We start from the raw sequence: 26,080 nt of genomic DNA, 5'->3' as shown, positions 1-26,080 counted from the left end.
GCTCCCGTGGTCATGACTTGCATGGTTGTACTGCCGCTCGAATCAGCGTCGGAGAGTAGGGACTCTGAGTATTTCCTCGGGCTCTCCCCTTTTGATGCCCTTAGCGAGGCTAGGGTGATCACAGGCTCGTATCTCAGGTGCTCTTGTTCCTTTGACAGAGTTAATGCAGGGGCGGAAGCCGCGACAAAAAGATCTCTTGCCTTACTTCGGGTTATGATGCCCGAAATATCACCACTTGCGGCGATGATGTTCTTGTTCTTTGCTTTGATTGCAGGAACAGCTTGATCCTTTCTTGATGCCATTTGCGTTTTTTGATGATTTGAGGATAGAGATGAGAGGTAGAGATAATCCCACCGGGCGTGCCAAATTTGTAAACACGAGAAATTCCTGAAACACAAGAGACAAGAATACGTGTACAAAATATATATTTTGTATTAATGATTTTGGGGTTACAATCTCTTTGTAATTTGATCCTCTGATTCTATCTTCGTAGGATGTGGGTTTGTGGATGAGTTGTTGATCCAAAGGGCCGTCGGGGCTTGATCTAAGGATGCACAGTTGATGAATGGATCTTCAAGGGGCGTTGGGCTTGATCTTGAAGAATGGGTGTATGAGTTTGTTGAGGTTGTTGATCCAAAGGGCCGTTGGGGCTTGATCTCAGGATGAACGGATGATGAATGATGAACACTTTCTTCAAGGGGCCGTCGGGGCTTGATCTTGAGTTAGTGGGAGTTCTTCAAGGGCCGTTGAGGCTTGATCTTGAAGGTTGATGGATGAGCGGATCTTCAAGGGCTTTTAGGCTTAATCTTGAAGAACAATTGGATGTGTGGATTTGTTGAGGTTGTTGATCCAAAGGGCCGTTGGGGCTTGATCTTAGGATGAACGGATGATGAACGATGAACACTTTCTTCAAGGGCCGTCGGGGCTTGATCTTGAGTTGGTGGAAGTTCTTCAAGGGCCGTTGGGGCTTGATCTTGAAGGTTGATGGATGATGGATGATGAACACTTTCCTCAAGGGCCGTCGGGGCTTGATCTTGAGTTGGTGGAAGTTCTTCAAGGGCCGTTGGGGCTTGATCTTGAAGGTTGATGGATGATGGATGATGAACGATGAACACTTTCCTCAAGGGCCGTCGGGGCTTGATCTTGAGTTGGTGGAAGTTCTTCAAGGGCCGTTGGGGCTTGATCTTGAAGGTTGATTTGACGAAGAACGAAGAGTGCTTTCTTGATCCTTCGGGATTTGCTTGAGAGCTTTAGAGTTCCGAAGCTTGAAGGTTTTGGTGTGATATCAATTTCCCTTCCTTTCTTCCTTCCTTCCTCCTTCTTTCTTCCTTCTTCCCCCCAAAATGAATGCCTTGGCCTCCTATTTATAGAATTCCAAAACTTGATTTTTGGATTTAAATAATCAGATGAAATAAATCATTTCTGCCAGGTATTGACACGTGTCATATTTGATGACTTTTCCAATTTATTTCGATTTTTCGTTGAATCACACGCTACATGTAAAATTTATGTGACACGTGAACGTTGAAATTTTAATTATTGGTCAACATTCATTTCACCGAAATTTTGATGTCTACAGCGGCTATCAGCAGTACTAGGGAGGTTATACACCATATCGGGTGGCAGAGCACAATGGTATACTAAAAGATAGTATCAGAGTCTTGATGTAGCTTCTAGCAATGACGGTTCAGGCAAACAGACAAACCAAACAAACCAGGGTTGAGGTCATCAAAGATGTGGCAATTAGAATCAAGCAAACTAAGGTCGTGAAGGTAAACAACAAGTGCAAGGTCGCGTCAACAACATCACCGTACAGGATGCTCAGATTAATCCTGACTTAATCATAGGTACATTGAATGTTCTAGGCCACTTTGCTCGAATTTTAATTGACTCTGGTGCTACTCACTCGGTTATTTCCCAAATGCTTGCTCAAAAGACTCAACCTCACTCCACTTTACTCGATTAAGATTTGGAGTTATCGATGCCTAGAGGTGAAATTTGTTATGTTAGTTGGGAGTATCGAGGATGTCCCGTTCTTATTGAGAATGTAGTAATGCTAGCTAATCTCATTCCCTTGGACATCGTTGACTTAGATGTTATCTTGGGCATGGATTGGTTAGATTGCAATCATGCCATGTTAAATTATTGCCAGAAAATTATTACTTTCCATCGACCAGGCATGCCTATTGTAACTTCTGTCGGCAAACGTAGTGGTCTGAAACACAGAGGAATCTCTGCCATGAAGGCGAATAGAATGTTGAGAAAGGGTTATCAAGGCTACTTTGCTCACCTAGTGATGACTGAAGATATTCCTGCTCGAGTTGAAGATGCATGAGTAGTCAAACCTTTTCCTGATGTTTTTCCTAATGATTTACCTAGCTTACCACCGGATCGTGAAATGGAGTTCACCATCGACCTACTTCCAAGTACTGACCCTATGTCTCTAGCATCTTATTGTATAGCTCCTGCAGAGTTGAGAGAATTAAAAACCCAATTGTAAAAACTTGTTGATAAGGGGTTTATGCAGCCTAGCATTTCCCTTTGGGAAGCTCTAGTCTTGTTTGTGAGGAAGAAAAATGGAACGTTGAGGCTATGTATCTATTACAGACAGTTGAATCGAGTGACGATTAAATATCGTTATCCGTTACCTCGTATCAAGGATCTTTTTTATCAACTCTGTGGTGCTTGCATTTTCTCGAAAATTGATCTGAGGTCCGATTATTATTAGTTAAAAATTAGAAGTGATGATGTTCTGAAAACAGCATTTTGAACTCGATATGGTCATTATGAGTTTCTTGTGATGCCACTCAAGTTAACAAATGCTCCATCAGCTTTTATGCACCTGATGAATTGGGTATTTCGTTCGTATCTTTATAGGTTCGTAATTGTCTTCATTGATGACATTCTTGTGTATTCCAAGAGCGAGGGTGACCATGCTAGACATTTACATTTAGTTTTAAAGAAGCTAAAGGAGAATCAACTATATGCTAAATTCAGTAAATTCCAATTCTGGTTGGATCAGGTGTCTTTCTTAGGACACAACATATCAGCTCAGAGTATTCTCATGGATTCCCAGAAAGTAGCATCAGTGGAAAATTAGGAGCAACCTCTGACTGTCACTAAAGTATGGAGTTTTCTTGGTCTTGCCCGCTATTATCGATGCTTTGTGAAAGATTTCTCAGCCATAGCACTGCCTCTAACAAGGTTGACTAGGAAATAAGTTAAATTCGAATGGAATGATGATTGTGAATGGAGTTTTCGACAGTTGAAGTGTTATCTCACTCATGCACCCATTTTGGCACTTCCCGATGACAGTGGGAATTTCGAGATCTATAGTGACACATCTTTAAATGGTTTGGGTTGTGTGTTGATGCAACATGGAAGGGTGATCACGTATACTTCACAACAATTAAAACCCCATGAAATGAACTACCCTACTCATGATCTTGAATTGGCAGCTATTGTTTTTGCTCTAAAAATTTGGTGACACTATCTCTGTGGGGAAATGTGTCGAATCTTCACTCAAGTATATCTTTACTCAGAAAGAACTTAATCTTCGGTAGCGTAAATGGATGAAATTGATCAGCAACTATGACTACACTATTGAACATCACCTAGGTCATGCGAAAAGTGTAGCAAATGCTCTCAACAAGAAATCTCACAGTTGACTCAATGCTCTTTGTGCAATGTCGTGTTCCTTTTCTGACTGACCTAAGATCTACTAGAATTGCCTTAGGAGTGGATCACCAGGGAGCCCTATTAGCCAACTTTCAAGTTAGACCAATTTTATTGGATCATGTTCTCGAGGCTTAGATGAATGACTTAAAATCCTAAGAGTTAAAGCAAGCAGTGTTGGACGACAATAGGGGAGATCTCAGAATTTGAAGACCTGATGGTATGCTTATGCAAGGCGATCAAATATATGTACCGAACGTGGAAGAACTAAAGAAAGAAATTCTCGATGAGGCACATATCTTAGCTTATATGATGCATCCTGGGAGTACTAAAATGTATCATAATATCCGACCTTTCTACAATTGGCCAGGAATGAACAGAGAAATTGTTGAGTGCGTGAGTCGTTGTCTGGTCTATTAGCAGGTTAAAGCAAAAAAGAAAGAAACAATTTGGATTGGTATATCCACTTCTTATACCTCAGTTGAAATGGGAGGATATCACTATGGATTTCGTATACAAGCTGCCTCGCATGCGTAATGGCTATGATGGTATTTGGTTGATTGTAGATCGACTTACCAAGTCAACGCATTTCCTACTTGTTCGTGAAAATTACTCGTTAAGTCGGTTGGCCGAACTTTTCATTGCTGAAATTGTCAAATATCATGGTGTTCCAATTAGTATTATTTTTTATCGGGACCCCAGATTTACTTCAAAATTTTGGGTGGCTTTTCAAGAAGCTTTAGGTTTGAAATTACTCTACAGCATCACCTACCATCCTCAGACCGATGGACAATTCGAAAAAACTATTCAAACACTAGAAGACATGTTGAGATCTTCAAGCCTTTAGTTTGGAGATGAATGGCACAAATGCTTACATTTGATAGAATTCGCCTATAACAATAGCTTTCACTCCAGCATTGGTATGTCACCATTCGAGGCGCTATATGGGAAACCTTGTCATACACCGTTGTTTTGGTCCAAGGTCGGCGAAAGAGTTTTGGTGGGTCTTAAATTTGTAGATTAGACGACACAGAATATTTAAGTGATAAAGGACAACCTGAAGGTAGCACATGATCAACAAAACAGTATAGCAGACATACATTCGACAAATAGGGTGTATGCGGTTGGAAATTGGGTATTCTTCAAGCTGTCACCATGGAAATGTGTTGTATGTTTCTGGAAGAAAGGAAAGCTAAGTCATCGTTATATCGGGCCATATAAGATTATAGAGCAAGTTGGTTTACCTACCGAGTTTATCAAGAATGCACAATGTGTTCCATGTGTCATGCTACAGAGATACGTCTCTAATCAGTCACATGTGATTCATCCTCAGCCGTTAGAGATTAACCCAAAATTGACTTATGATGAGGTTCCAGTGATGATTCTTGATTGGAAAGAAAAAGTTCAAAGAAACAAAACCGTTCAATTGGTGAAAGTCTTATGGAGAAACCACTCAGTTGAGGAAGCTACGTGGGAGACGGGGGAGCGTATGCGAGATCTTTATCCATGTTTGTTCTTTAACTATACTTTTCAGCAATGTTGAAATTTTGGGGACAAAATTTTCTTAAGGAAGGTAGGTTATGATGACTCATTCCTAATTTTCCATATAATTTCCTTCCTGAGTATGTAAAATGGCGATTACGCCCTTTTTGGCAAAGTGAAATATGATGTGGACGTTGTCATTTGGTATTTAATTTATTTTTTCGTATTATCATAGTTAAATAGTACTCGTTATTACGAACACATGAGCACTAGCTAGACCTAAATCGAATTTGTAACAAAAAAGTTACGCTTAGTTAAAGTACGTTAACAAAAGGTAAAATTGTACATGTGTGTGCAAATTATTTAGTGTTGGTCAACACTATTTTAGATAGGGTGAATTCAATATTTTTGTACTTGGAATTGTACAAAATTTGAACCCTTCCTACTTTAAAAACCGGTCCTTATTGGTGACTTTATCTAACCAACCAATTAATTTTCTTCCTTATTTCTCTCACCAATCAGATACTCTCTCTTGTCCAATCAGAAACTCTCCATCTCTCTTCTTCTTCTTCTTCTTTTTCTTCTCTCTTTCACCGTACCTCTCTTTTGTCTGCAACAACAAAGATCATCATCAAATATCATAGATCAGACTTTAAACCACCACCATTGTATTCCATTCATCCCCACGAGTCCATCCGTATGAGCCGATTAGAAAATGAACGAGTTTTGAGTTCTCAACTTGGAACTCTAACTCGAAGCATAGTTCTCCAATGACTTTCCATTCGAGTTCCAAGGTTTTGGAAGGTTTAGAAGTAACTACACAACTTCCCGAGGTCCCTAGCCTAAGTTTAAAGTCAAGCCAACTCGTAGACACAAGGTTTTGGGACATTGTAATTAGGGCCTAGACTTTCGAGCCATTTTCAATCGTCCACTTTTTGGACTTTCAAAATGTACAAACTTGTTCTTTTCTTCCCAAGCTTCATATCCATATAAAGTACGTCGAAAATGATTGAGAAATGAGAAAGTTATGAAGTTTTAAAGTTTTTACAAAAATCCGACCAACTTTTCCAGGTTCCGGCGAACCAGGCGGTGGCGACGGCAACCAGAGAACTGAGGAAGAAGGACAATATTCCATTAAAGTTGACATAATATTCTCACACCGTAACTGACGCCGTTAAGGTAACGCTGTTAGACTTAACGGAATATTTCGTCAATTCTAATGGAATATTCCCTAGCGACCTACTAGTACGTGAAGACGAGTGACTTGCGTGTGGCCGCAAGCTGGTGGCGCGTGGAGGCATGCAAGGGCGCATGCTGCTTTGTGGCGGTACGTGGTTAACACGTATCAGTTTGTGACGTTGCGTAGAATGTTTTCGTATATTTAAACCCTCCATTTGAGCAAATTATAGGGGATTTTTCTAACCTTTTTCGTTTATGTTTTAATTAATTAATTACTATAGTTATTTCACAAATAGAAGAGAATTATCCTGAGGAAGTATGAGGTCAAGCAAGGCTAAGAGGCTACAATATGACTACGTATCAGTGAGTGGGCATTTGTTTGTGTGTGTGTGTGTGTTTGTGTGTACATATAAACCATTGTTTTTGCCCACTCACACTTTTTGTTTTTCGCCCTTGCATGACTTAGTTAGTTGAATCCTCTGTGGTGTACGAGGGGATCTTTGGCAATTCTGACATTATCCTAAGTAAATGTAGGAATTTATTTCTTTTTGTGTAATAAATATCTTAACTAGCTTCGACTGCTCTACTTATGTCTTCGTATTGTCATCCATGCTTTGACTACTTATGTATTATATGTTCTTCCCACTATTGTGCATTCTCTTTATTAGTTTAAATAAATTCTAGCTTTGGTTTAAATTTAACGGTATTTTATACATCACTTTCCTTTTGGCTACGTCACCTTCGGGTGTCAGTCGGCATGCCTCGTCTCCGGTCATGGTGTGTCAATTCATGAGGGTTTGTATGGTTTTAAAATTCAAACCACGATGTAGCCATCCTCAAAGTGTAGAAAATTTGATCATAAGCGTTTGCTTCGCACTTATAAATTAATTATTATAATTTTTTAATGGGTTTGGTATTTCAAAATTACTTGATATTTTTGTTTTTAATGTGCTTTATAATTTTTTAATCTCACTCTTTGCCTATAGTATACTATAAAATAAATAAACAAATAAAACTTAATTTTTTTTACAATTATATAGAATAATAATAATATAATAATACATATTTAATATACAATATATACTTATATAAGTTGTTTTAGGAGTTTAAAAAATTAAAATCATCAATATAACTTTTTTCTTAAAATGTTAAAGTGGGTTACTAGCTTGTCACCCTCGTGTAAACATATTAAGGACCCGTTAACCCAATTAGTTATCATGTTGAACTGAAACCCATTATTTTCATGTCGTTTACTTATCGTGTGAACGGGTCGTGTAAGAAATTGCCAAGTCTATATGGAATTGTGAAAAGGATGTGATAAATAGTGTAGAAATGGTTTAGGTATTTATAAGAAAAGAATTTTTTTTAAAATTAAATTTCTTCCTAAAAAAACAAAAAACAAAAAACAAATAGGTAGATGAGATTAGCCGTTGGATGTTAACATAATGGCCCCCTCAAACGAGTTGGTAGGCTGGCTAAGGCCATCTCCAACCAGGCCGGCTATAGGGCCATAAGCCAAGGGATAGCCCTTTTAGACACAAAGCCCATCTCCGGTTGAGGTTTGGGCCAAAAAACCTTGGGAACACTAGGCCAAAATCTAGCCATATGGCTAATCAGCCAGCCCGTTCAATTATGCTAAGTTAGATTTTTTTTTAAGACCGAATTTAAAATTAATTAATTAATTTTTTTCCTAAACCCAAGGCATTTCTACACCATTTCTCACATCCTTTTCACCCTTCCATTCTCTCTTACCTTATTTTGTTTCAATTCTTTACATTCTATTCACCTCAAACACTCTTTCCATACACACCCCTCTCTTACCTATTCTAATAATCTTTCTTTTAATTTTTTCAATAATCTTTCTTTTATCACAAAAAAAAAAAAAAAAAAAACTAACTGACCTTTTTGTAGAGAGGATTTATTAAAATAGGCAATCATGATTATGAGATCACATTGTGGGATAATAAATGACGAAGGGAGAAAGAGAAAGTAGCTAATTAACATTCCTTCAAAAAGAAGAAGAATCGGAGACATACATAACATATCAAAAGAGTCGCAACTTAGTATTACAGTTTAATAATATTCCTTTTCACTTGTAAATAAGATGTTTTAGGTTCGAATCTCACCGAAGGGGGATTTGAACCGTAATATTGCTAGTCCATTGTGAGGCTAAGCGCACCCCTTCCTTTAGTGTAGAGAATATCGTTTGTTCATATATATATCAAAAGAGTTAAAAAATTGAACGTGGTCCAATATTCTAATATATATAGTGTTGAATTTCTACTTATTCGTCCTAAGCTTGAAATTCCTCATCTTCTAAATTATTATAATACTTGATAATAATTGTTGAACAACAAAACAAATATAATATATAAAAAAATAAAGTTCAAACAAATTGGATCAAGCTATAAGACAAAACAAAAAAAAAATAATCTGGCCCATAAGGTAAAGACGGGCTTTACATACAAATCAACATTCATAAATAAATAAATAAGTAAATAAAAAGAGAGAAAATATGTATTTCTTCCTACGAAAGGGGGAATTAACATGCAAAACAGGGGCTGCCCTTTTTTCTGCAACAAAAGAACGTGGAAAAATGGACAGTTGGTGAGAGTGGTTAAGAGAAAGTGGTGGAAGACATGGCCTCCATCTCCCCCATGTAAAAACTATAGAGCCCTCCTAGGATGTCTATAAATAGGCATCAGCTGCAGTAAGAAGTAGACACAAAAAAAGGAAGAGATACTCTACAGAAAAGAGAACAAGGAGTTCAACTGTTCGTGCTTTCGAGTCAAGATCCAAAGAAGAACATTCATCACCAGGTATGAAACAAGTTCTGTTAAATTATTTATTTCTCTTGTTTGATGTTGTGTTGCAGACAAAAGGGGTAAACAAAAAAAAAGCATAATCAACTACCTAGAGTCAGCAAAAATAAATCCAATTGGCATCTTATTTTGCCAAGTCTGAATACAAGTCTACAAATCCAAATCAAATCTGATTCATAAGTCAAACTTGTGGAGTTTCAAATACGCCGAAGGCTGCATCAAGGGAGGAAAATAAAAGCTCCTCTAAAACGTGGAATGCAACTGACGTGGACCTTATAAGCATGGGCACCGTTGACAGGAGATGGTGCAAGTAAACATGGAGGCACATCATGTGTGAGGACGATGCCGATATCGAATTCGTGGAGGATGTAAATCACTTCAAATACCATGGACATAAGCAATCTCAAAGTACAAAGCTCGATGAACTTGCCATCTCAAAACGGAGAAATCACACCACGTTTAACACTTGGCGAAACTCACTCCACATTAAATCAATGGGTCAAATTCCCGTTAAAACTACAAAAAAGGCTTTTATCACATCGAAAGTAATGAAAAATTGTGAATATGGTCTTCTTTTCGGCACATGAAGTCCTATTTGGACCTGAAAGAGTTCAAGCTATCCCAAGTCCACAGAAAAGGAAAAAGCTTGTTGTCAAACTTCCCAAATTAATTGGGAAACTCACTCAGAAGGAAAGATGGGCCTACCTTTTTTCCTGCCTACTTTGACCAAGTAATTACAAATTCTACAAAGAGTAAAAGAGAAGTATGCAAAGCACAGTTCCTAGATTTCCAATTAATGGCTATTGCTCACGCAACAAAGTTCCTAATTTTATAGGGGATGTTGCTCCATGTGAGAATGAAGTAAAACAACAATTCTTTATTCACGTGAACTTTATACTTTTTTGGACTTCGTGAATAAAAATAGGGCTGGACAACACAAAGTCGCTCCAAATTCAAATAGCACGAAGCCGAAGGAAAATCTCAAATGCCATGAAGCCGTATCAAATCTCAAATGGCATGAAGCCGACAGAAAATCTCAAATGGCGTGAAGCCAAATTAAGTCTCAAATGGCACGAAGATGGCGTCCAGCTCCAATGGCTCAAAGTCCTCGCCCTCACAAGCTAAAACTACACAAGGCATCAAAAGCTCCAAGTGACTCAAAGTCCTTGCTTACAAGAGCCTAAACTGCACAAGGCATCAAATGCTCCTTGCCTACATGAGTTGAAATTGCACAAGACATCAAACCCCAACAAATACATAAGGAACTACGAGTGTCTTGATCCCTCAACGAGGATACGTAGGCAATCTAGGGCTCGACCTCGGTGTAGTCGCAAAATCAAATAAACACCCAAATCTCCAAGTTACGAATTATTCATACTGGAATCAAAGGGTTTTTCCTTTTTAACGAATAATTGTAATAAATAGACGCATAGTTTAGAATGGGTCGAACTCAAATTAATAAAACCCTCTTCGAAAAAATGAACGAGGGTGAAATAGTGTCGATTGAATTATTTGTTTACATATTATGTACGATTTTTGCTCAACAATAATAAATTAAAAAAATAAAAAGTCCAAAATCGCCCAATTGAAAGGAAGACAACCTCTCCAACGGATATATACAAGTTAAAAGACTGTCAATGTTAGCATTAAAACACAAAGTGGCAGGTGTCTCTTGCGATCTGCATCTCGGAAACCCAAGGCGTCAGCTCAAATAACTGCACCGATCAAAAGCCAAAAGAAGAAGACGACTAAGAAGAGGAGGGGGAGGAGGAAGGAAGGAAACATAAGCAACTGATCATAACACGGAAATGAGCTCGCAAGCTGAGGAGGAGGAGGAGGAGGAGGAGGAGCGTCAAGGAGAACAAGCACGACACCGTTTTTACTACAGCCCCTGCTCTCTGTTTGAGCACGCCATCAAGGCTTTCCTCAAGTGCCTAGGACTGCATGACGATCATCATGACTACCACTCCGGCGGATCCGCTGTCACTGATGATCAAAACCACCACCACCACCCTCACCCTCATCCTCACCCTCACCGGGATCCACACACCGAAAGAGAAATGAAATTCACTGTACACACTGTCTCTCTCTCTCTCCCTCCCCAAATCTTCTTATTACTATTTTATTATTATTGTAGTTAATTAAATTAATTTAATGCAGGAAGAGGCGGTTATAGTGATGGCTGCTGCAAGGTCAGCAACAAGAGTACCAACAAGCATAGCAAGAGCACGGCCGAAGAATCATAATAAACCACCTTTAAGCTCCGGTAAAGGTGGTCAGATTAATTAACTGTTATTTTTTCACGATCTACTTAATTCGTAGATAGTTGTCTTGTCCACCTTAATATTATTATAACATATGCATGCATGGACTAGCTGCTGCTTCTTTCTTGCTTTCTTCTTCTTCTTTGATTTCTCTGCGCGCGTTTGTATAACTTTAATTAATCAACATCTCTTTCCAATCAAATATATCTGCTGCAACTCATCATCATGATCAAGGCCTGGATCTGTTAATATTGTCGATCGAAGTTCTCTTGGAATATCATCCAAAAAATCAAGAAGAGAGCAGAAAATAGCAAAACTGGAGATTTATATAAGTTGTATTTGGAGAGATTTTTTCAATGTGACCGGTATACGGGTGGTACATGGGGTGGTACATCACGTGTCATTATACAAATACTGGGATGTGGGTTAAAAAGTTAATAACTTAAAAAATAAAATTTCCCACAACTTCTATAAAAACACGTAGTGTACTACTCGTGTTCAGGTTACAGTAAGAAAATTTTTGTTGTATTTGATAATTAAGAGAAGATTTATAAGGTTTTCTTGATGAATAATTGAAAGGAATACCTTGTTCCGAGTCTGCATTGAATTACAACGATTCAAATTGTCTAAAAAAAACCATGCTTGTAATTTGTAAAAGATGATTTTTGAATGAGGTCCTCCGACAGTGTGATCCCTTTGGTGATAGGAAAAGGGATCCCTATTATGGAACATAATATATACTGAATGTAACTATATGAAAGTTATTACTTAATAGAGGTTTACTTATAAAGGATAATTTTTTGACTCGGTTATTCTTAATGGAATTGTGTAGATATAAAAATGCTCAGGTGGAGTATGTCAATTCTAAAATGTAAACGGAAGAAAAGATGCACCTAGTCTCGAATAGTTGGTGCATCTATGTATATAGTTCTCTCTTTAATGCAAAAGTTTCATGCTAAGAAGGTGTAAACATGTTTGAGAAGCTAGAAACACGTTGGCTTCAACAAGAAGGTGTTTATGTGTTCACTAAACACCATGTTGATGAGTTATTACACCTAGAGACTCAAATAAATGGCATCTATGATAAATAAATCATTGGCCCATACAACTTTAGAGAAAATTTTTATTTTATTTTAAATAACGTAACATTGCATATATGTAGAATTATTGACAAGTATTACTATGCGGAGTGGTGAAAAGTTTCTTAAGAATTATTGACAATTTTTATTTTTAACATTGCATAGGAGTGCCATATGATCAACAAGTGGTCACAAAACACTCAATACGAGGACGCTAGTTTTCCCACACCAAGAATAGTGAAGTGATCCCCTTAAGACCATCTCCAACAATGGGTTAAATGCCAAATTTCCCCCAAATTTTCCCCCCAAACCATCTCCAACCCATGCTAAAATATTAGGGCTAAATGCCAAATGTTAAAGTTGGGCCAAATACCCCCTAGATTCCACCCCCCCCCCCCCGCGCGACTGGACTCGCTGGCCCAAAGGCCAGTCTCGGCCCGCTCACTCGCAAACGCGCCCCACGCGGAGCACTTGCACTCCGTGTCCGACAGGGTGGGCCCCGCTGTCAGCGGGTTGTCGGCCACCCAGATGAACTCCAACGGCTATTTTTGCAATCCAACGGTTGTGTTTCAAGGACCGTTGGTTGATCCAACGGTCCAGATTCAAATTTGATTTTTTAAAATATGTTATTTTAAAATACATTGAATCCAACGGCTGAGATCAAATATAATCAAATCTAACGGTAAAAAAAAAGATCTAACGGCCCAAATTTAAATCTAACGGTTAAAATAATTAAAAAAAACTATTTAACTCAAAATTCACTCAAAAACTCTATAAATACCTATGTATTTGTTCAAACATCCACACAAAACTCAAATTTCTCTTACAATTCTTCCAATTTATCTTTCTACCATTTCTTTCCATTTCCAAATTGTTCAACATGGCAAGAGAGCATATTAGAGGTCGTAATTGGACTTGTGAGGAAGATGTTGCTCTATGCTTGGCATGGGTTTCTGTTAGCGAAGATGGTGCAGTTGGCACTAATCAAAATAAGAAGGTTTTGTGGGATAAAATCATTGCAAAGTTTCAAGAAAACTGCAATGGTAGCAGGCGGGATGGTGGTGGTGTTTATGATCGGTGGAAGACTATCAACAAAGCATGCACTTTATGGAAGGGAAGCTTGGAGAGAGCCGTGGTTGGCATGGCTAGTGGGAGGAGCGCCATAGAAATTGTGAGTTTTGTTCTTGATATTTTATTTGTCATGTACATAATATTATGTTGCAACTAATTATTTTTATGTATTTTTTGCATAGGGTGACAAAACAATGGAAATTTACAAGACAAGAGTAACACCAAAAAATCAAGTTTTTAAGTTGCAACATGCTTGGAACATCCTCAAGGATTGTCCGAGGTGGGGAACCGATGCAGACCAACAATGGGGAAGATTATTTCAACGTGAAGCTGCACAGACAAATGCCGGAGATGAAGGTGTTGATGAAGGTGTCGATGAAATGACCTCATCTCCTTCTTTTGCAAGGCCCCCAGGAAGAGATAAGCAAAAGGAATCAAAGAGAAAAGGGAACTCCCAAGATCTGATGAGTGGACACTTTGATACCGGAATGGCAAAATTGAACGAAACTCATAGCGCTCGCCAAGAAGAAGCGGCCCGAATGCGTTTGCAAATGAAGGAAATCTCGGATAGGGAGGAAAATAGGTTTGAAATTGAATTCATGATGAAGGACCTCAGCAAATACACTCCAGAGAGGAAGAAGTTCTTACGTGGTAAGCAAAAGGAAATTATGCGAAAGTCTGCCTCAAGGAGTATATTTCAAGATGATGAATCTTTTGAACCCTATATCCCAACATTTCAACGAAGTCCATCACCAAGTGAAGATGGTGGATATGATTGTTAAGTTTATGTAGTGTATGAATTATGTGCTTTATTAATTAAGTTTATTAATTATGTGCTTTATTAATTAAGTTTATTAATTGTGGTTTGTGAATTATAATTTATGTCTTATTAATTATCCAATAATTTATGTCTTATTAATTATCCAATAATTTATGTCTTATTATTCTCCACTTTGATGTAAAATTTAATGATTTTTCAATATTTATCAGAATTTAAATTTTTTTAGATTCAAATGTTTATAAAATTAATTTACGACAATCTACATATTTATTTTTTTTTAAAAATTTAATTTAAGAAAAAAAATAGCCTAAGTTCATTCTTTAATAATCCCGGGCTAAAATTTTAGACCAAAACGGTTGGAGTAGAAAAGTTGTTTCTGAGCTAAAAGCTAAATTTTCCGGGCTAAAATATTTGGCTTTTAGCCCGACCGTTGGAGATGGTCTAAGAAGATACTCGTATATACATACATATACACGTTACAAAAATGATCTATGAAGTGGACTTGAAGAATTGGCAGTTCGGATCGTGGTATTGACGTGGGCTGCCATGAGGAAATCAAAAGTAAATTAAAAAAATGAGCATTCCAAGAGCAAAAACAGGGTTATGGTCATGGAAACCAGCAACTGTTGAGTGGATAATATGGGCTGTCGGTGCCTTTGATGAGTTTTGTCTTGCTCTCTTGAAAAGTTTGCTAGCCAGAATCAGAATCGAATGGAATCGAATCTCAAGTTACACTTTCTTTCCCAATATCCAAATCACGAACGTCTGCAGTGAACGATATCACCTTATTTCTTGAACCAAAAAATCCCTCATTGACGTACGTCCAGGAGAGTGCCATTACTTGTTGTCTGCATATCATCTAGTACAGTGCAACCTCCACATTAACCAAGATATTCTTTGATATCCTGCATTGTGTACCTCCTTGCGTGTAGTCGGCGGCACGAAACAGAGATAAAGGTTACAAAACAAGTTCTTTCTGAGTAGACAGCATCCTATTGAAAGGGTGTGGTTTTTCACAGCCTTATTAAAGTTTGCATTGTCACACTTGGCATCAAACCGGTGAGGGGTGAGGGTAGAGAAATTTTTAATTACGACGGATATACAAGTGGTATACCACGTGTTTTAATAGAAGTTGTGGAAAATTTTATTTTTTAAGTTATAAATTTTTTAGCACACATATCCCACCATTTGTATAGTGACAAGTGGTGTATTACCCTGTGTACCGGTTACACTGAAAAATCAAGTGAGGGAGCTTTTTTCAACTTTCTTCTTCCCTGTTTCTCTTTTAAGATAATATTATAATAAATTCGCGATTCTCCGAATGAACAATGATATTATCAGTGATGTGATGTGTTGGCGTTGTAAATTTAGGAAAGAGATCCTCTTCGGATCTCTTCTACCAAATCCACTAAGTCCAAGGATCCGGACCATTGAAATTTGATCCAACAGCTACAAACAGGGGCCCACTTTAAAAGTTATAATAATTTTAGCCATTTGATCAAATTTCAATGGTTCGGATCCCCGGACTTGGTGGATTTGGTGGAAGAGATCCGAAGAGGATCTCCTTATGTAAATTTAATCCCTCCTAAGGGATTTTTCATAGCTCTCCATAATATTAAATACCCCGGCTTTTTAAATCTTTGGTACACAAAAATTAAGATTTAAAGGTAATTTGAAGTATCATAAATTTTTTGTCATTGCTACAACATAAAATCTGAGGGAGTAATTGCAAAGCTTAACCTTTGGCGGGAAGTGTTGGAATTTAAAGATCTTCGCCTAAGTAGGTCAAGGACAGAGTATATGGAGTGCAAGTTCACTGGGAACAGAGGTTCAAATGAGTTAGATGTGTGGATTGTAGATCAACAAGTACCAAAGAGTGAATGCTTTCACTATCTTGGATCTATCTTGCAATGGAACGATGAATTGGATGGAGATACCTCAATCATAGAATACAAGTTGGATGGATGAAGTGGAGAGTGCACCAGGTGTGTTGTACGATTATCGTATGCAACTAAAGCTCAAGATAAAATTTTATTGGACGATAATAAGGCCAGCAATGTTTATATGGCACGAAATGTTGCGCGTGAAGCATCAACTTAACACAAAATAAGTGTAGCAAATATGAGAATGCTTTGTTGGATGTGGGCACAAGAGAAATGACAAGATTAAGAACACCGAAGTAAATTAGTAGCCGAAATTGAAGATAAGATGAGAGAAAATTGGTTAAGGTTGTTTGAACATGTCAAACAAAGACCCACAAACGCTATGGTTAGAAAATGTGATTAGGAGACAGACACTCAGGGCCAAAAGAGTAGATGAAGACTTGGAAAGAGACTCTAAGAAAAAACTTGTACTACTTAGAACAAACGGAAGACATGGTACAAAACAGAACGCAGTGGCGTTCTAAGATTCATATAGCCGACCATACTTAGTAAGATAAGGTTTTGTTGTTTTTGTCGCTACTGCTACTACATAAAATCTAACTCTTGTGACAGCCCACCACCAAGTATCAACATTCTTTCTCCCTTATAAGTTGAATGCAAGCAAGGCACTAGCGTATTCACATAACCGCAACGTACATTTTGGTTCATGTCTTTATTGTTTCTTGGTCAAATGGTTCATGTCTTATGATTCCCAGATTATTCATTCTCTTTAGTAATTTGGTATGTTATGTTTTTCAAAATCTGACAATCCAACCGATGCACATTATATGCACATCATGTGCATCATGCACATGATATGTACAATTTCTCCATAAATTTTTAATTAATTATCTTAATACAGGGCTTTTAAATTGGAGTAATAAAGTTTTGATATTTTGTTATGTTATTTTAACAATAATTGAAAGCATACAATCGGTGTTTGATTGTGCATCTGTGGAGTGAGTACTGTCAAATGTGTGGTTTTAACAGGTGAACTAATGCATGAGTGAGGAGTAAAAAGGAGAGGAGTGGGACTATGTATTGTAAGCCTAGGGAATCTCTTAAACACTTGCCGCCAAAATGATTTCATAAAACTTAGTGATAAAACAAAGTAGATATAGGGTTTTGCGATAAAACAAGGTATATATAAGCTTTTAATAATGGTAATGATGACACCTTGGGTGATGTCCATTACTACAATAAATTTATAGTTTTTTGCAATTATGACTATTTTCTTAGGGCCCTTGATGGTTTTTCTTTTAACAAAAATGAAAAAAAGAAAGGTCATATAATTAGGAAGAAGTACATGAGAAAAATAAAAGGTTGTATTGGAATTTAAATGCTACTGTTACAAGAAAATTAAACGAAAATAAAAAAATTTAGTTTACGTATCTGTACCACATAATTTATAGCACAAAATATATTTATTTTCTGATGCCATTTGCAAGAGTTACAATTACTAAACTTTTCAGGGTCAAAGAAATCTTAATGCGATCGGACTGTGAAAGAACCCTGTAGACTTCCACAGTTGCTGCATGCTTTCATGGCAGCATTATCATTGTAAAATTTTAGAATTTCAGCTACTACTTCCCTATCCACACAAAGACCCAACAAACACCGTTGAACCATCTCTCTGCATTCCATTACGCTCAACCATCCTGATTTGTGACGGTTGAGAGAATACAGAAGCTTGAGGCCTTCATGCTTCGAATCCTCCTATAGCATACCAAGATGATAGTGTCGACGTCAGTGTTCTAAAAAACGCTCGTGATGCCTAGGCGCTGAGCAGTGGAGGCCCGATGTGATTTAGGGCAAATCGGTTACAGAAATCGAGAGGGAGCTAGGCGGCCATCTAGGCACTCCCTAGGCGGTCTAGGCGCTCTAAGCAGTGCTAGGCGGCATGTCTAGGCGGATTGAATCTCGTTTTCCTCCTCCGCTGGTTCTGCAACTTTCGTTTCAAACTCTCTTCTTCGGCTTTATACACAGTTCTTGTCATCGTCTTCTGCATTGCTCTAAATCATGATATCTAGTTTAAGCAGACTTGCATCTGCAATTCAAGCTCTCGCGAAGCCAAACTCGAAGAAGAACGAAATTTACAGAGGAAAGAGGAGGAAGACGAAACAGAAAAAATAACCAAATAGGAGAGAATATGTGAGAGAGGAGGAAGAGGAAACGGAATTAAAAAAAAAAAAAAACCCCCAAAATAAAGGGCTTTCTGTTTTCCAAAGTGTAAAAAGGTGTTGTAATGTGGACCACTTTTCTATATTTACTGCCATTGCCTACCAGTAACCTTATCAGATCCAATCCCATCATTAAATATTATAATTGATTTTTTTAATATTTTTGGCACCATTAAATCTTTGACATGGAATTGAGACCTTGGGTAATGTGAGAGAGGTAGAGTGAATCTTTTACCATTGGAGTGATGTGGGAGAGGTGGAGGGCTCGTGGGTTTTTTTTCTTTCTTTTTATTTTTTATTTTTAATGTTGTATTATTTTTTTGAACACCAAACCATATTATATACTAAAAATCTTATGTTACAAAATTACATATACATATATATTATTCTTTTTAAAAAATAACATATCTCAATATTTAGTTATATATTTATGTTAAATTTACTAAATCCGTCTAGTCTGCCTAGGCATCCGCCTAACCGCCTAGACGCTAAGCTCCAGTCAGTCGTCTGACTAGCGCCTAGCGTTTTTTAGAACCATAGTAGACGTACGTTTCTACTTCATGACCCTTTGAGATTGCCATCTTCAGGGCCTCAATTCCGGCTTCTTCCTTATTATCTTGGAAGAAGTATGTCATCCCTAACATGTACAAGGCATCTGAATTGTTGTAGTTTGTGCAACGTTTCAAGAACTTGGAGACATCTTCATTATTGCTCTATGAACTAAGCAGTTGAAGCCTTCAAATTCCCTAATGTTGATGTGCTCGAATGGCGATCGCCTTTGTCGATTTGATTGAACTTCTTACACACCATCTTTGATGAAAACAGGTCCTTAAAAGATCAGGAAGCAACCTTCGTCAATTTTTGGACAAGAAATTCATCCGGAAGAGATTGTATGGGTGAAGAGGTGGTTCTGGCTTTCTTCATCTTTTTGAACTTGTGGTTTTGAATAAAACACAAACCCTTAAGAAGACAACTTAAATAGATGGTTTATATCTTAGACAAAAAGGGGAAGAGATGTGACAGAGAGTGAGAACAATTATACGTTGGAATCGAATGGTTCTAATAAGAAAGGGATTTGGTGAATATATAAAGATGAAATACCTTTTGAATACAACTGTTTAGTTACAACTTTTCTCGTTGAATACAATAGTTCAGTTATATCCAACAGTCATATCCTTTAGAATTAATTAATTAATTAATTAAACAGTTATATTATTTCTTTATTAATTAATTAATCTATTTCACTACAATCATATGTATATTAGTGCGCCAATGTTATGGTGTACTTTCACACATGATTACATATATTTTGAAAATCATGTTATCATAATTATATTCCAACACAAATACATGAATTATAAGGTCACTAATTCTAGAATAATGGCCAATTGTTAGTTATATATACAAACCCATGTACAAATACATGATATGTACACACTATATGCACATGGTATGTAAAAAACTCCTTGGCCAGGGAGCTATTTATGGGATTTCTAAGACGCATTAGCATGGTAAATTTTAATCAAACATGAGAGATGGAGTTTTAAAATATATATGAAAAACTAGTATTGAGTTGATTATATCATAAGAACAAAACTTGTTTACAAGTTTTAATAAAAAAAAAATTACCGCATTAAATTCGAATAAAAATAAGGTCATGACTCAAACTATATTACTATGACATTTTATTTTAACGTAATTAGATCTTCCTCTAAATTGTATAGAACCAAAAAGTAATGGAATTTTATATGGTAAAACATAAGGCTAGGTTTAGAAAAAAAACAAAAAAAAAGATGCAAAAACCATCAAGTTTCAAACTCATGTCTTGTTGAAACTATCAAACTATACTCATCAACTAACCTGATGCTGAATATTGTTTAAACTTGCACACAATTGATATGTAGTACAAAAATTCTAGGATAGGTCTAGACCAACCTTGGCATCCATGTGGCTCCGCCACTGATCAATTTCTCTAACCTATATTCTATGTTGGAAATGAAGTACCAGAAGTTAATAAGCTATATGTTGAAAATGAAGTAGGGGGTGTGAGATTTGACAACACACTAACCTATATGTTGGAAATGAAGTAGCATGGACAAAAAAGGAGTGTTGGGGATTCCTACAACTTTTGTAGGTTAGATTCATCAAATCCTCACCACACAAACACCTTCAACACAATCCATTTTTTACCCAACAGGTTTTCATCCACATCAATGCTACACTTGTATAAATAGGCTTCTCACACTTATATATGCCATAACCATTAACCCCATAGCAAAAAAGCCATTCCATTTCTCAAATAGCCAAAACAATTCACAACACCAACATGTCCAACTTTAGACATAAAATTGAGGGTCTTAAAGCCGAGTTCCACGAGTGGTACAACATGGAACCTCCTCCACTTCCGAGATCACCCAAGGCAAATCCTATGTCATCGTTTAGCTTTGTCAACTCGAAAACGCCGCTAAAAAATATAGATCAGGTCCGTGGGAGACTCGATTATCAAATGGACGTGGACGAGTATTTGAACCACAAGCTAATGAAGGCAAAAAAAAAACATGTGGACCTTATTGGTAAAGCTAACAAAACGCTCTACCGTGCAAGCAAGCAGAAAACAAAGGCTAACATGTCTGGAGAAAGGATCCTATTCCTAAACTGAATTGTCGTAGAAGCGTCGCGGCCATATTGAGTCATATAAATGATCTCAGGAGAGAGACCGAAATGGAGGAGGAACGCAACAAAGGGTTTGAGGATTTTCGTCAGATAGCGAAGGGAAAGGAACTGCATCAACCACAATGGGATTATTTGACAGTGAAGAAGGTCTAATCGTTTAATAAAATTTGGTATCGATGATCGTTCAGTGAGGGTTATGCTTAATAGCTATGGTAGAATAGATTTGGAGGCTTAGATGTTAAGCAATGTAATGCAGTTGTGTAATGTGTTTGTTAACTATTATATGATAATAAACATTAGGACTATGTATCCTTGTATCTTCAGCGCCTATCATGTCCTAAACTACCTTAATGCGAACAATATCAAATATGTAAATAGGCAGTATATACACCATAAGTAAACGACATGCACAGGATATGTACATTATATGCACATGCTATGCAAAAACTAAAGATCGGGCAACGAGATGCTTTTTGCATTTATAAGCACTATATGACAAGTCATTGGTATAGTAGATACAATTAAAACATAATCCACAACGGTCACATATATAAGGTTACATTGATATATAGGCTTGAAACAGAAATTGAAACATACCAATATTCTAGCACGTCAAAAAGTAAAGTTTTTTCCAAAACTCATAGGCCCAACATGAAACACAAACCCTAATTTAACTTTTAAGTATTAATTCATCTTACAAATAACCCATTTATTCCAAAATCATTGATATAGAAACTTGGAACTAAATATCGTACCTTACTATACCTGCCGAAGCTTCAGTCGCCGGAAAAATGGAACTTTCCAACCATAGAGAAAATATGGTAAACGTCTTATCTTTAAGGATGGAAGAATAGAACACATGGCTCACAGATCTATGCTAAAACCCAAACACCGAAAACCCCGACCTTACTCTTCTCACCTCTCTCTCGACATCCCTATGTTCGAAATTAGAGCTATGAGCTCAACCCAAAATCCAGCTCACTCTTCTCACGTCACTCTCAACTTCCCTCTCTTCAAAATCAAAGCTCACACATCTAAGCTCAACCCAAAAGCCCACAGCTCACAGCTCTCTCTCTCAACATCCCCAACCCCCAAATCAAAAAAATGACACAATAAGTTGTGAGTTTTTACAATTTATATGTAGGTATTTTTGTTATTTTGTTATGTGCATAGTGTGCATGGAGTGTGCATGGCCGATTTGTCCTAATTTAGTCTTAAGATTAAGAAAATTGGCCTATTTATGTCAATTTCCCAAAATTTAATCCCTTATACAAGATTTTCCATGGCTCTCTATAATATTCAATAGGTAATGCTAGGAAGACCAAATTTTAAACAAAATTTTGTAAAACAAATGATGTGGATCTTAATGATTGGATATTACTTAAGTGTGGATTAACGTACTTATTTCCTATTGGTGACGCATCATTTGATTTGCAAATTTAATTTAAAAATTTGATCCTTTAGCATTATCCATATTAAATACTCCAGTTTTTTAATTGTCGGATCTTTGGTACACAAAAATCAAGATTTAATTTCACTCCAAAGCACCATAATTTTTTTGTCACTGCCACTACATAAAATGTCACTCATATGGCAACCCACCACCAAGTATCAACCCTCTCTCCCTTATAAGTTAAATGCCAAGCCAGGCACTAGAGTATTCACATAACCGCATCATACATTTTGGTTCAGGTCTTATGATTCCTAGATCATTCATTCTCTTTAGTAAGTTGGTACCATTTCATATGTCAAATCTAGCAACCTCACTAAATTTGTTTATAGACATTTATTCAACTATATTTTCAATCTAGTTTTAGTTCGAGCCCTGGACATCCAAAACACTTCATAAGAGCATGCCTACAGTACCGACCCTTAACCCCACGGACTTTCAAAGTGCTAAGACCTTTAACCTCAATTATTACAAATGAACTACTCAAGCACAACGGGCCTTCCAAAATCACACCTTTAGGTTTCGTTTTAAAGTTCACTCCAATGTATTGCGTCCAGTTATTTTCAAGTCCCCCTATCTAATTTTGTAGTGCATTCTTAAAAAATGAGATCATAACATTGCACAGTTTAGAATTTACAGCTAATTGATTCAGGCACAATTCTATATTCAGACTAAGGCCATATATTGTGATAGAGGGTTTTGCATCAAGCCACAACTGCCTAATGCCCAAAATTAATCAGCAATCAGAGCACAAAATAAAAACAGATTATAACATTGCACATTTGAATTCAACAACTTTAATAACAAAATAAAAACAGATTATAATATTGCACATTTGAATTCAACAACTTTAATCAAAGATGTAAAGTTTTTTTTTTTTTTTTGTGGGGGGTGGGGGGGGGGATTTATAACAAGGAGGAGATGTTATTTAGCAAGTAGAAAGCATTCCGAAGGTGTTCTCATACGAATCTACAAGATACTAGAAGAAACAGCAGAAAGGAAGAAGCAAGTCAAAGGACGTTTCACTTGAAGCAACACTCTGACACACAAAATTCTCACAAGTCTTAAAAAATAACTTAAATTATCAAACTGAAAATTGAAAATATGAAAAGATATGTACATCCTAAAAAATTTGATGTTTCTTGCTGCTGCTCACCATGAACCTGTTTCATGTGTTGTGTTCTACCCTACTGCTTAGTTCGATTTGTAAAAAAGTTAAGTGCCAACCTAGAAAACCGGGTGAGAGTGAAAAACATTTGCCATAGTGCACGACCCTTCACAATCCCCTCCCGTATGCCTCTTGCAGTTTTAGCTAAAACGGGCCCTGGCACCTCAGTTTTCTGACTTACTACCTGCACCGGTGCTAAGCAAGTAAAGATGAATTTTACATTCATTGCTCCAACACCCAATTGAAAACTCACGGTTAAACAACAACAAAATAACACTATAGAAAACATGGAAACCTGATGAAGCCATGTTTGTCAAGCCGCGCAACCTCTCCTCCGCCACACGAACAGCACGAGTGGAACTTCTAACGCCTTGTGTAATTTCATGGCTGCACCACAAACAAAACCGAATGAGTCAGCAGAGAATGTTATAATCCACAAGTAGACTTCATCATACGACAACGACATAAGAGCTTTGGAATAGCAATGCCAACCCAATATCACTGAGCTCCATAGTGAGGTCACTAATCTCCATCCCGGATAAGCGAACAGCAGCCATCGTGTCGGGAAGCTCTTCCCTCATAACATCCATCAGCTTTTCAAGTGATTGAGCTGCCCTTTTGAAAGCCTTCAGAAACAACCACATTGCAAAATCACTTTACTAACAACGATCGCACAACAAAACATACCCAATTTTCCAATTTGCTAGTACTAATTAAAACCATCGAGTATTCAAAGATTACGAACCAGGAGGGTGGGGATTGCAGAGAAGAAGAGACATGTCGCCGAAACTGCTACCTATTAAAAACCCAAAAATTCAAATGTGATTCAATAAGAAAACCCATCAATTACTGCAAATTCAAGAACAAATCATTACAGAGAAATTTAGGTTTGGCGTATGCAGATTAACCTGAATTCGAAGCGGAATTACGCTTCCTAAAGCATAAATATATTAACTTAGAGAGAGAGTTACCGCGCAAGCAACGACATTGAGGACGACGAGGTGGCGGTGGGTGAGGTTCCACTGAGGGGGCTGAAGAAGTGAAGTCTGAGAAAGTGATGGAGATCCGACAGTTTCAGTGTAAAGAGATGAAACTGGCCGCCCAGATGCTTCTTTAACATACTGCGACTGGACGGACACTGAGCTGAGCCGTCGAGGCGGTAGCCTGAGATGGTGGGGCAGGCGGCGAGGGTTTATGTTGACCGCAAAGCTGTGGTTGGCGTTCTGGTTAATCCTAGGGTTCCACGCCAACTGTAATTTCACACCCACCAACATTGCTGTTGCCTCTCGCTCTCTCGCTCTCCCCTCGGTGACTCGGCCCTCGAAATCTCCACCGGCACAACAGGCTTCCCTCAGCAACGCAAAAGCTTGTTTGTATGTAATTTCTGGTTACGAAGAAGGGGCTTTTTGTCATTTCGTCAATGAGAGTTTCCTCTTGGGCTGTCTGTTTGTATGCAATTTTTGGATTGACTTTGGGCCTTAACGAACCGATTCTTCGGTCCAGATCGGCATTCTTGCCGAACTCAGTCACCGTCGACTTCGGTCAAAGGTAAAATGTTGGATTAAATGTTAGATTATCCACTGACAGGGTTCAAACTCATGCCGTCATGTAAAGACTCAACTCTTTTCCACCAATGTGCTAAAGGGCGACTTACCATCCACATACCTAGTTTTACTTCTCACACACTCTTCTCAATTTTCTGTTGTCTGTTCAAATAAATTGAAGAAGATCAATAGGCAAAAATAACAAAGGTGTGTGAGAAGTAAAAAATAATGTGTGAATAGCACTATCCTCTTTTTTTTTTTTTTTAGGAAAAAGTACGATATTCATTGATAAGGAATTCGAATACATATAAACGTAGAGGATAGAGTGCAACTAACAGGGCCTCGATAAAAACCTTGTCAGAGATGTCAACCCAGTCAAAGAAAAAAAGAGCAGTTCCGCACTTATGTTTACATAACTATACTATCCTTGATTAAAAGATCAACAATTACATTCGAGGGATCTTCAAACCACACCATTTGTTGTTCGATAGACAAGCCCACTCGTGCTAACCTGTCTTCTACTCTATTAGCTTCACGTCATGTGAAATTAATCAAAACATGTGGGAAAGACCTAAGAAAAGAATGGGCGTCATTCACCACATGCCCCAAAGTCGATGTATCACTTCCAATCCCCACATGTAAGGCAGCAGTGACTGGTGGCGAAGCTAGGAATAATCAAGGGGAGGGGCAGAATTTAAAATAGAAAAATGTAGACGACCAAATCATTGTAGATAGTAGATAATATTAATGTAGTTAATAATCAAGGTTCTAACAAACGTTAAACGCTAAT

At 37.5% G+C, this 26,080-nt stretch overlaps 2 protein-coding genes across 4 annotated transcripts; one reads left to right on the top strand and one right to left on the bottom strand.

Annotated features, from left to right (window-relative positions):
• Positions 1-10,794: 10,794 nt before the first annotated feature.
• Positions 10,795-11,642, top strand: LOC125476249 (elicitor peptide 6-like). 2 transcript variants are annotated; one of them, XM_048582116.1, is made up of 2 exons: positions 10,795-11,239; positions 11,319-11,642. In XM_048582116.1, exons 1-2 carry the CDS (start codon positions 10,967-10,969, stop codon positions 11,445-11,447), a joined length of 402 nt encoding a protein of 133 aa, XP_048438073.1. In that variant the 5' UTR covers positions 10,795-10,966; the 3' UTR covers positions 11,448-11,642. The 2 variants fall into 2 exon arrangements, with proteins under 2 accessions (XP_048438073.1, XP_048438074.1); XM_048582117.1 differs by having other exon boundaries at positions 10,797-11,230.
• Positions 11,643-23,576: 11,934 nt separating this feature from the next.
• On the bottom strand, positions 23,577-25,035 carry LOC103934791. Of its 2 annotated transcripts, none has more exons than XM_009344544.2 (5): positions 24,718-25,035; positions 24,492-24,542; positions 24,239-24,372; positions 24,042-24,133; positions 23,577-23,941 (listed from the first exon to the last, which is right to left on the bottom strand). In XM_009344544.2, exons 1-5 carry the CDS (start codon positions 25,018-25,020, stop codon positions 23,766-23,768), a joined length of 756 nt encoding a protein of 251 aa, XP_009342819.1. In that variant the 5' UTR covers positions 25,021-25,035; the 3' UTR covers positions 23,577-23,765. The 2 variants fall into 2 exon arrangements, with proteins under 2 accessions (XP_009342819.1, XP_048437858.1); XM_048581901.1 differs by having other exon boundaries at positions 23,764-23,930.
• Between the last annotated feature and the right edge of the window lie 1,045 nt (positions 25,036-26,080).

The sequence above is a fragment of a genome, unplaced genomic scaffold (assembly GCF_019419815.1).
Source record: "Pyrus x bretschneideri cultivar Hongxiangsu unplaced genomic scaffold, Pyrus_bretschneideri_v1 Contig18, whole genome shotgun sequence".
Lineage (NCBI taxonomy): Eukaryota > Viridiplantae > Streptophyta > Magnoliopsida > Rosales > Rosaceae > Pyrus > Pyrus x bretschneideri.
Note: the sequence above shows the minus strand (reverse complement) of the source record. Positions and strands in the feature narration are given on the sequence as shown.

Coding starts and splice junctions, on each gene's coding strand:
- LOC125476249 (XM_048582116.1), top strand. CDS start 10,967: ATGAGCTCGCAAGCTGAGGAGGAGGAGGAGGAGGAGGAGGAGCGTCAA. Junction 11,240..11,318: donor TGAAATTCACTGTACACACT/GTCTCTCTCTCT, acceptor AATTTAATGCAG/GAAGAGGCGGTTATAGTGAT.
- LOC103934791 (XM_009344544.2), bottom strand. CDS start 25,020: ATGTTGGTGGGTGTGAAATTACAGTTGGCGTGGAACCCTAGGATTAAC. Junction 24,543..24,717: donor TCAATGTCGTTGCTTGCGCG/GTAACTCTCTCT, acceptor GGTTTTTAATAG/GTAGCAGTTTCGGCGACATG. Junction 24,373..24,491: donor CTGCAATCCCCACCCTCCTG/GTTCGTAATCTT, acceptor TTGTTTCTGAAG/GCTTTCAAAAGGGCAGCTCA.